The sequence below is a fragment of the Brassica rapa genome, chromosome A06 (assembly GCF_000309985.2).
Source record: "Brassica rapa cultivar Chiifu-401-42 chromosome A06, CAAS_Brap_v3.01, whole genome shotgun sequence".
Taxonomy (NCBI): Eukaryota; Viridiplantae; Streptophyta; class Magnoliopsida; order Brassicales; family Brassicaceae; genus Brassica; species Brassica rapa.
In genome coordinates this window covers 15,854,418-15,865,957 of record NC_024800.2, presented here as the reverse complement: position 1 = coordinate 15,865,957, position 11,540 = coordinate 15,854,418, and the positions used below count along the sequence as shown (strand labels likewise).

The following is an 11,540-nucleotide window of genomic DNA, read 5'->3' as shown; positions in this document are numbered from 1 at the left end:
ATATTTAAACAAAATTAAAGAAGACTTCTTGAGAAGTCTTCTAATTCTTTAAATTTAATAATAAATGTTTTATTACTTATTATTGTCAATTGCAAAACTAACTTACACAGACTTATTGTTGGACTTCAGAGAGATTTATGTGACTGTAAGAAGATTTCTCCAAAAGTATTGAAGTCTTCTTTGGAAAAAGAAAATTTCTGACATCGATCAATTGCCAAACTAAGCTACTTATCAGAAAAGACTTCTCGAGATATCTACTCGATTTCTTCATGTTACAAAGAAAATGCATATGACTTTTAGAGAAGTCATCTATGAAAAAATACAAAATAGTCCATTTTAAAACTAACCTATGCATTGACTAAGAAGACTTCTAGTCTTCTTCGTGAAATGGATTTGGAATTTTCAAATATCATTCTTAGAGACCGGTGACATGTTTAGTTTCTACAAACACATATAAATTCTTTATGAAATTTACCCACTAATTCTTAATCAAGAATCATGAACTTGAGTAACTCCAATAAGCTTATAAATTTGAAATCAAATAGTTGAGATTTTGGAATGAAATGAGAGCGAAAGTGAAAGAGAAATTGTTTGTCTGTGTAAGAAATGAGGATACGAAGATGTAGATGTCGATTTTAGATGTATATTTTGAAATTGGTTGTTCATGGTAGTTGGTGTATTGATGACAATGACAATGTTGTAAATAAAAGAGAAAGATGAAAATGATTGAGTAAAGTAATTATTTTTTTAAAAAAATGGTATTTTTGTAAATAACTTGAACTTTTAAGGTGAATTGAGCAAATAAAAATTCAAAAAAGTAAGGTTAAGTAAGGTTACTTTTTTGTTTAACCACAAGTTTTGAATTATTTTTGAAAGAAGCCCAAGATTGTTTAGCACAAAAAGGGATGCATATATGAAAACTTTAGAAATTATGTCAATTAAAAAAAATGAGATCAGAGAATAATAGTAAAGAGGCAATTTAACAGGTTTATGACCAATTTAGTTGTTCCCATTCCCAAAATGGTTGTGATAGCCCATCAATCATATCTGAAATTCTTTGCGTAGTAGTAACATTCACGGGTAACTGAACTTGGTCTTCACCCCCTGAATATGAAGTTTCCGATGAGGTTGATATTGTGGCACATGATGATCTCTCAGCTCTATTGTTAGGAAGCTTTCTCTCTAGGAGTTTTGATATCCCAGCAATCATCTCTGAGTTGCTTTGTGTAGTTTCTATTGAAATTGGTCTTGCGTTGTGAGATGATGTCTCAATTCCATTGCTAGGAAGCTTTGTCTCTGTCCCAGAACCTTCCGTTGGACGTCTATCAAAAGCTCTCGAGCTTCCAGATTTTAAGTAGATTCGACAGACACTGAATTCGTGCCTCAACTAGTTTGAATAAAAAAGAACAAAAAAGAATCACGTAAAACCTTTTCTCATGAAAAAAATCGACTTTTCTTTTTCGTAAGTGTGCAGCATTTTAGATACTAGCGATTAACCTTAGGGTAAAATTCTATGAATGTAATTCTTTTTTGGGAAAATTGCCAAAACATAATAAAAATTCAGCATGGTTGTCCCTTTAGTATAAAAACTTTTTTGTCCACTTTTTCTCTCTTTTGCCCTTTTCAATTCAAAAAAATTAATGAAATAAATAGTTTTATAAATAAAAAAATTTGTAAAAATAGAAACAATTGATAAAACACCAATATGTACAAACTCATTTTTTTGGTTGAAAAACTTGATAAATTAAATTTTTTAAAATTACGTTCTACTAAAAAGTAGAATTCATCTTCTACGGAAAATGAGTTAGGTGAAAGTGAATTCTAGACTAAACAAGTTAGTCTACTATTTTTAAATGAACAATCTACTTTTACTTAAAATTCTAAATAGGGAGAATGTGAATTCTACTAATTGTAAAGAAACTACTTTTCTGTCGAATGCAGCTTCTACTTTTATTACGTATTCTACTACTCCCAGAATGTGAAATATAGACATTACTCTGACGGCTATATGAGGTAGAATCTGCTTATGAAATTATTGTTTTCGTTCTACGAATAAGACAATCTGATTTTTGCAAAAAATTAGGAAATTTCAGTTAGAAAAATATTCTAAAAATATTTAAAATATTCTAACTTCCTAAAACATGTATATTTGGCCACAAAAATATTCTAAATATATTTGTAATCTCCGTGCTTTCCTAAAACGTTACAAAAATATATTTTTTATTTTTTATATATATGTACATATATATATCCAACTTTTTTATATATTTACAAACATATATCAACAAAAATTATATATGCATATTTATTTTTATTAATATATTTATTTATAGAATTATTTGAAATTCAGTTGTGTATATCACGGGAATATATAAATGTTATTGTCTATGCATGAGAATATTTTATTTTTAATTAACATTATATATTAAAATTAATAGTTGGATTTAAGTATATAAGTATCGTAAAAATATTAGTATATAAGTGTTACTTATTATAACTGTTTAAAGTATAAAATTATTTATCAAATATGATTACACATTTAAAATATTTAATAAAAATTTAAGATATTTAAATAATTTATAAAATAGTTAACATACACTAAAAATTGTTGAATATTGACTAAATAATTTAGTCAAAATTTTGGAAATATCTGTTTGCAAATTTAAATTTACAATTTATAAAAAAATATATTAAAAACTTTTTGTGTGATCTTTATGTTAATTAGATTTTTATTAACATATTCATTTCTTTTTATTAATGTACTTATTTATATAATTATTTTGAATTCAATTGCTTATATCAATTTTTCATATTAATATAAGAAAACGTTAAATATATTATTAATATATTCTAAAATGTTGACTTAAAATTATATAAGTATATATTTTTATTTATTTATTTATTTATTTTAATTCGTTTTAATGTTTAAATACTTTTAAAATGTATTTATTTGATTAATTTGATGAATCAAAAGTTATTTTTAGGATTTTGAAAAAATTATACAAAAAGGATAACTTAATGATCGTATTATACCAAAAGGACAACTATGTTAAATATTTGCTTCGTTTTGGCAATTTTTTTTTTATAACCGCATGGATCTCGAAAGACTTTTAGACCTAAACACTAATCACAAAAGGCATTGCATCACAAATTCTATGAATATAATATTATAATTTATAGAAAAAGAATGTACGATGTAAACACACTTTACGCCAAACATAGACTGTATAATTAATGTCAAATACTATAACAAACATGTATTTTTTTCTTAAAAAATCAACCGCACACTTTTTCTTTGAATCACTTCTGAAAACACTATAACAAGTTAAAACGGATTATATGTATAAAACATATCACTATTTAGCTCAGGAAAGAACCAAATTGTAGTTTGCATTCATATTTTTGTATTCATATTTTTCTGCTGTAATAATTTTCTTAAAGCTTATTCGGTTAGTTATACACTTCATATGTTTGTCCTAAAGGTGTGAGACATAAGTTATATATGTATATTTTGGAATACCGTATGTGATAAATGTGTTCAAATTACAAGTGGTTACGTACCTTCGGGATGGTAGATACGCTGGCTGTTTCGTCTATTGCTTTATATTCATTCATCTTCCACTTTGTCTTTCTCCCCTTAGGTGCTTTCCCCATGTAAAAAACCATCGTCTTCTTAACTCCGATCACTCGATTATCCGGTGAGAACACAGGCCCCGGTGAACCAGTTGCTTTCCAGTATCCTGAATTAGTGGTCCTGCTCGGTCTACCTCCTCTAGCTTCTCTCTCTTGTCTTGGCACGAAGAAAAGCCATTGTTCTCTGTCTCCTTGCCACCTCTCTCCCGCAAGATCTACAAATAAATAGCCAGTAGAACACAAGTCTCCAGCGTTAGGCCTCAGTTTATGTGTGTTTCCGTTTACGGTCAGACTAAAACCAATTTAGTTATGTAGATTTTTTTTTTTTTTTGTTCTTTTGCATTCACGTTTGTGAGTACTTTCTATAAGTGAACTCAATATCTTTAGCATGTTAAACAATCTAAACACAAACGAAAATAGGAACATACAATTTATGTTTGGCGTTTGCGTTTACACTATCCCTAAATATTTAATAGAAAATAAAAATGCGGAACTATAGATTTGAGATTTTCTGACAACTTTTTTACATATAAAATGTTTAGAGAAAAAAAAAACACATAAACGCAAACAAACATTTTTAAACAAAAAAAAAACGCAAACAAACATTTAAACCCTAGATATTGTGCATACAATCACAATATGATCACAAATGCAAAAAAAAGAAGTAAAACTCTACTATGAGACGTATCGGTATAATATCCTCTTTTGGCCATATATAAGTTAAACTACGGACCAGGATTCATTATTATCATCAAGATCATATATAGCTAATGATGTTTGCATACGTACTTGGAAGCTGAGTAGGCTCAACGTTAAACACATCCAGGATGGGTATGAGGCTGTAAATGGTAGCATGTCCTCCGTCAAGCTGGATTCTTAAGTAGAACGAAATCAGCTCCACTTCCGTCGGATAGAAGCGAAACCCTACAGGAGGAAGCTCTTCGACCATTTTAGTTTCTTTTTGTGTATGTTTACAAAACTTTGGCTTCTGTGTGAAAACTTCATGGGCTCACTATGAGTTTAAATAGGTGCAAGTGCTAGTATTTCGAAGTAGAGATCGGGTTTTCTGAGTGAAATAGGAAATTTTTTTACGCGTTTCCACTTTAGTTTTCTTTATTTATTTATTTTTGTTTTTGAAAAAAGGCTTTTCTTTCATTTATTACTATTTGTCTTTTCATACTTTGTTTGGGAACTGAGCGCGGGCCCATTCTGTGGTACCGTTTATGTCAATTCTAGGCTAGTCAATTCTTATGGAACAGTGACTGCTTTTTGTAAGCCACATACCATATCATTGAATCAGTCAAGGTTTCTTCTTACTAGTTTCCGACTAAATACCTAATTATTCTGGGACGGGATCCCGACCAGGAGTCCCGGACCCATTTTGAAATTTCCGTATCATTTCCTTTTTTTGTGTCCATTCATATAACTACTGTTAGGGATTTTTTCTTATATGGTGAAAGACATGAATAAAAAAGGTACTGGGTATTTGAGTTATCTATTTGGATACTAATTTTTAAATAAATTAAATACCTTAAAAGTTTACATAAATTCAACAAACTTTTTAAAATTTCACAAAATTGCTTTAAGTACTTGAATTATCCAATTTATATGCTCTGAAGCTATTCCTTACTAAAATTATTGAGAGATTGGCAATAATTTTAGCCACTGTAACTTTTCAACTTCTCAGTGTCTCGGTTTTTGTCATTTTATCATGAACACGTCAGATAGTGTATAGTTCAATAACCAATTTATCAGTTCACGTTCTTATATATGTTGAAGGTAAGCAAATAGGGGATTCAAGAAGATCTTAGAACAACTCGTTTGGATTCTCAATGAGGTTCTAATAATTAAAAAAATAAAAACATTCGACTCTTCCGGTAAATTTTCGACCTGCGTTCAATCCCAAATATTTTTTCGCTCCCGTTTTGATGCTCTAAATAATTTTAATAAACTCCAGACTGATTTTAATATTGAGGTTTAATATTTCCCGAGCCTTCGGTTTCCTCGAGAAATTCTATAATACCGAAATCATGGTTTCGTCCAATTTTGGGTTTTTCCCGTCGTGCTTCGATCCCGCCGTGCTTTGATCCCGCCGTGCTTGCCTCCCGTCCTACTTAATTCCCATCATGCTTCCGGCATATTATGTTTCCAACATAATATTTTACTGATACAAAATTTTGCAGAAAACTTCGTGCAGAAGAAACGTCCTGCTCCTAAAACGTCGAGCATTATACGTAATATTCATCGTATAATTGAAACCTAAAGCGGAGAATCATTTTCTATGACTATTGGCCATCTTAACACGGATAACTCCGACAAACTTAGCCTATCAATCTCGACAAGCGTTCTTTCGCCCTCGGTCAATTACGCCTTCCAGTAAAGGTCCAAACTAGAATTTGGCATCCCTTTTAAGGACGATCATAAACTAACATGACCCAATGTTAACACGAAAGTACCATGGTCTAATCCTTGACCTACAACTTCTTTGGCTATCTGAGTGAACACATCCTTCACGTCAAGCCAAACTATTTGAGAAACCATCGCTCCATCACTTAACAGCTAAACGACAATCTACGATTTGTCTAAAAAAGTCGTGTGACTATTAAGAGAATAATTATCGTATAGCTCACAGTCGAAAATCATATGCTAAATTCTTTGTTACGAAACTCAGTTCCAAATAACCAAACAGTTAACGAAAAACCTAAACTTGTCGACAGTCGACGAAGTTCGATATTCCACAATTCAGTTTAAGCCCGCTATGTTTTATCCATAATATGCGGCATGTAAGAAAAAATTTGTAGCTCTTAGAGCTATACGAAACATTCTCAAAATTGCATGAAATAGATCTCGGAAGGCCAACACTTCACAAAGCACTATGAAAGAAAATGCTTCTTCCTATGGACAAATTTACGCGACCCCTCAGTCCTAATTCCTCGATCGCAAATTAAACTATTAGCACCCAAACAGAAATATTAGTTTTGGCTGCGAACATCCGCAGACAAACCAAAAATGTTTCTCCGACGTAGGGTTAAGATCTCTTGCAACACCGCGAAACATCTTCAAGCCCGCAAACATTCCAACCACGAAAATGCGGCATGCAAAAGAAAAACCAACCTTCAGTATCGCGAGACGTCCAAATGCTTGAAGAATAAGTTTTTTCGACAAAAATACCTTCCTCGATAAAAACACCTTCTTGGAAGAACAAGCAGTCATACTCACTAAAATCTTCTCAAACACGTATCCTTCGCGAAGAGTCAAAAACGGTAATATCTACCGATATGTTTATTGCTGATCACAACAAACTCTCAACGTCCTAAACAGACTAAGTCATCTCGCAGAGATAGATCTCGAACACCCGACACAAGGGTAATAGTGCTATATAAAAAAATTCAAAATTTTGGTCACCACTTCCGGGAGACTTAAAAATTGTCCTCGAAAAGATGCTCGATTCCTACCATACAAGTCACATAAGCCGAGAACATATTGCAGCCTTTAAAGCGGGACAGAATCACGTCAAAAACGATACGGGAAACGTAAGTCGAAGTAGTCATCGCACCCCCTAAAGCCGTGATTAGACCTAGGTCTTGCCCTGGACCCATCACATTGGTCTCTAACATCTCTAGGTATAATATCAAACACCCTGATACGAGATCCCAAAATTTGTCTCTTGGCTAATATTCGAGCGTCTTCAGAAATCCCGCAAGTTTTGGCACTGCGGAAAACTCTCAAAATAGATCACGGATATAGCAGTTCACACAGAGTTAGATTATAAGATGACAACACGTAGTCTTCCCTCTACACCCATATAACATGCCATCGGCAGCAACATGCCTGATAACCTCTACACGACATATAAACTATAGACCGTAAAGGTCTCGCTGGAAAATAGGTCATAAGAATCTTAACTCCAAGACGAACTACGAAAGGCTTGATCCCTTCAACAAGGATACGTAGGCAGCCGTCATAAGGCGCAGCCCCAATCTTATCGCATTCCACTCTCAGAAGAACGAAAAGACCACTTACGACGGAACTTTTCAACCATAAATTCCGCCTAACTTGCCAAGCCACTCGCTAGAACCTCACACTAAAAGCTCACAATTCTAACGAGCTGGGGGGCTAACTGTTGGGGTCAAAAAAGGTCACGACGGAATCAATGTCTAAAAGTCTCGGGAAAATATTTCTCGCAATATAAATTTTGTATAATGTTTATTGAAAAGGTTGTACGATGTTCTAGAATTATATTATCGACAATAAGAAGCAAACATTGTTGGTGTCAAAAACGGTTATCTAGAAATAAACGTCCAAAAATTATATTTCTGTATGAAAGCTTTCTCGACACACTCTCGACAAAAGTTCCTGAGCAAAATACTCTAGAGAAATGGATCATGAAACCAAACAAGCAATCCAAGTCATTCGTTCAGACCTTTTCAGGTGCATAACTTCACAGACGCTTCAGATGTTTAGCTATGGATGAAGACCTTCCCTAGTTTGATTGATCTCATCTTTTGACACAAGATAGAACTTTGAGTTAGCTTTCCAATGCCACCGGTCTGAAGACAATCAGCATCATGTAGCATACGTTATGCTCGTTTTATCGAAGGGTGGACAGAGTACACCGTCCAGCTCGGCGGATGGCCGAGCTGGATCAACCAAACGACCAGCTCGGCCATCCGCCGAGCTGAACCAGTCCAGCTCGGCGGATGGCCGAGCTGGATCGACCACGTGACCAGCTTAGCCATCCGCTGAGCTGAACCAGTCCAGCTCGGCGGATGGCCGAGCTGGAACGTCAACACGACTAGCTCGGCCATCCACCGAGCAGAACCAGTCCAGCTCGGCGGATTGCCGAACTGGAGCGAACACATGATCAGCTCGGCCATCCGTCGAGCCGGACCAGTCCAAGTTGGCGGATCGCCGAGCTGGACCAGTCCAGTTCCATGGAGGGCCGAGCTGGATCGAACACGCGACAAGCTTGGTCATCCGCCGAGCTGGACCAGTCCAGTTCAGCGGATGGCCGAGCTGGACCAAACACGCGACCAGCTCGGCCATCCGCCGAGCTGGACTAGTCCAGTTCGGCGGTTGGCCGAGCTGGAACGATTGTGGTGTCACAGTCCCGTCCTCATTGCTCCCTCCTTCGGGATTGGATTGAACATGCTATTGTTTCATCTCGATCAGAGTCACCATCGAAACTTTACGATTTAAAACCGAATAACTTGTTGTCTCGTATGAAGTTCGAATTGATCATATAAAACGGAAACGGTTAACTAAACACCTCGACTGCCTCCACTATACGAGAAATTTGAACCTTCTTCAGAATCGATGTCGTTTGGGAAGCGCTCTTTCGATAAATCGTAAAAACGCTTAAGTCGGATAACGGCCCGAAAAGGACCAAAACGCGGCTAAGAGCCCACTTATGATTTTATACCAAATCAAGCCCAATCGTTATGACGGTTTATCTTTTGTTATGCAGGAGAAGATAAATTTCATGTTCGAAAGATAAATGACAAGTTTCGAAAGATAAACAAGAAGATCGAAGAAAAATGGAATATTTCCGCGAAGCGATAAACTTGACCAAGGGCAGAAAGGGAAAAAGCAAACCGCCTCTAGGACGAGTATATAAGGACGTCGAGGTTGAAGAGGCAAAGGGACGATTCTTTTAGACTTGGAAGTCTCTGCACTTAGAAACATTTAGGCATTATTGTCGACATGCTCTGTTTCTATGAGTGGCACCCGATTACTAGACGAACTCGCCCAAGCAGTTCGATCTCTTGTTCTACTCTTTCAATCGAACTATGTTGGACTTGATCCTCGAAAGGGGTATGTAGGTAGCCTTTCATAAGGTTCAGTCCGAAATCAAATAAAAACCTTTTTCGTATCTTTTTCTTCTTCTGATATCGAGCTTCGAGTCAACTAGTTTTAAGGTTTTAGGTTGCAAGAACTAGGTAATTCGCTGACAGCTCTTGCGGATGAAGCTTTTATAATCTCTTGTAGTGATCGCAACGCTGTTACGCAGATTCGAAATAAGATATACCTTTTCTATAAATTCGTTTTTTATTATCTTTTCATATTTTCCGCATTTATTTGGTCACTTGTCGTTGGCTCTCGCAGAGAATCCGAAACCTCAGGGAAAGTTAGGGTTTCTTGACTTTTCTCCGATTACGAAAATCGACGGTGCGAATTTCGGTTCCCACAGAGACTGAAGTTGAGCTGAAACTAGCTGAGGTTACTAAGGATAATCTAAGTGAGATAAATGACACTAGCCTGGGGCAGAATGAGCTAAGTAACACTGGCGACGGAGCTGGTTTAGCTGCTGAGTGAAATAAGCCTTTTTTAGCCCATGAAGAAATCATAACAAATTCACTATGGGCCTGTTTCATGCTAAATTCGACCAGTCCATTCCAAGCCCTTTCTCATCAATAAATATCAAAGGAGAGTCAGCAGGAAGTCCTGGTCGTGGCTTGCCAAGATTCGTTCAAAGTATTGCTTAATTCTGGTCAAAAGGCAAACCTCCATTCCTAGTTTCTAAGGTTCTTAATTTTTGTACTTTGTATTTTCGGTTTCTACAATTTGTAAGACTATAAAAAGGTCCAAGTCAACACTAATAAAACCATTCACCTTTTTTGTGAAAAAATTTCTAAAATCTGTGAATCATTCGTTAATCCTCGAACATTGATTACGAAAGAGTTCATTCTCTGATTGCATTGTAAACAGAATTCATTCTTGTGATCATAGATACAACTACACAACTTTTGATCATCCCATATATCACCATCCATATTGACTTCTATCAACCAAAACCATCGTCATCCAATCCATTATATCATCAACAACACCAGAATCGATCTCCCTATCACTCAAACCATCTGGTCAACCTTCAAAAGAATCAGGGACAATCGAATCTCTGACCAGGGGTTCATCAAGATTGGTACAATATGCAAGCTTTTCATGGTATGGTGGGAGTTAAGAATATTAGGAGAAGGGTATATCCTTTTCAGGTGAAGTCTGAGGTTTTAATATAGGTCATGGGGTGTATATTTATTTTTTGCAAAAAAAAATAAATGTTGAGGTAGTAAATGAACATAGTGTCTCAACCATTGAAATAACCATTGGAATAACCTATTGTCAGTTAATTTGTAACCTAATTGGGGCTTATAAAATTTTCAAGACATCAACACTAAGAGTATCTCAACAATGATTTCTCACCTCCGAACTCTTCTCTGCATGCTCTCACCTCTCTCTTCTAAAAAAACAAAGCTCACCGCTTTCTTCTCTGGCGTCGGTTTTCGTCGGAGCCTCTCTCACTCCCTATTTTTATTTTGCTCCATTTGTTTCTCTCAACTTGCTCTCCGATATGTGTGGTTATGTGGCTCTCCTAGACGAGATCGATCTCAGATCTGACCACAGAGGATATGTGGTCGGTAGCTGTCGGTTGATATGGAAGATCAGCGAGGTTCAACAGTCATTTGTAAGCAGCAGAGTCGACGGTTAGGACCGGGGAAATCAGGGGTTTTCTTTTTCTCTTGTCTTCTTGCATACTAGTGATGGTGGCACGTACATCTTTTGGACTTCATCTCTTCTAGATCTGCAGATTTCGGTGCTTCATGGTGTGGAGAGATTTCTCCGTACTCACGTCTTTTCTGTTTTTGTCTACTGTGGAGGCTTCCGGAGTCTTCACAGTCGCAAGTCAATCTCTGGTGATGTATGTACCTCCGTGACCACTAGTGGTGCATCTTAGCCGGTGGTTGAATAAACCTCTTTGGATTCTTCATTGGGGTGCACATCGGGATGATTTGTGGGTTCGTCTGGTCAACAAGCCTCTTTCTCTCCTTTCGGTGGTGCGTGGAAGTCGGCCTCATACCGGCTTCAGCGAATATACTTAGATATGTTCTGATGGAGGCTTCCTCTGTTTT

At 35.9% G+C, this 11,540-nt stretch overlaps 1 protein-coding gene across 1 annotated transcript; it reads right to left on the bottom strand.

Moving 5' to 3' along the window:
- Nucleotides 1-823: 823 nt before the first annotated feature.
- Nucleotides 824-8,565, bottom strand: LOC103873617 (putative NAC domain-containing protein 61). Its single transcript, XM_009152027.3, has 3 exons — nt 4,423-8,565; nt 3,562-3,848; nt 824-1,387 (listed from the first exon to the last, which is right to left on the bottom strand). Exons 1-3 carry the CDS (start codon nt 4,580-4,582, stop codon nt 989-991), a joined length of 846 nt encoding a protein of 281 aa, XP_009150275.1. The 5' UTR covers nt 4,583-8,565; the 3' UTR covers nt 824-988.
- Between the last annotated feature and the right edge of the window lie 2,975 nt (nt 8,566-11,540).

What these genes read in the sequence shown, in the direction of transcription:
- LOC103873617 (XM_009152027.3), bottom strand. Translation starts at nt 4,582, where the DNA reads ATGGTCGAAGAGCTTCCTCCTGTAGGGTTTCGCTTCTATCCGACGGAA. An exon ending in TGAGCCTACTCAGCTTCCAA is followed by an intron (nt 3,849 to 4,422) that starts GTACGTATGCAA and finishes ATTTATTTGTAG; the next exon opens with ATCTTGCGGGAGAGAGGTGG. An exon ending in GCGTATCTACCATCCCGAAG is followed by an intron (nt 1,388 to 3,561) that starts GTACGTAACCAC and finishes TATTCAAACTAG; the next exon opens with TTGAGGCACGAATTCAGTGT.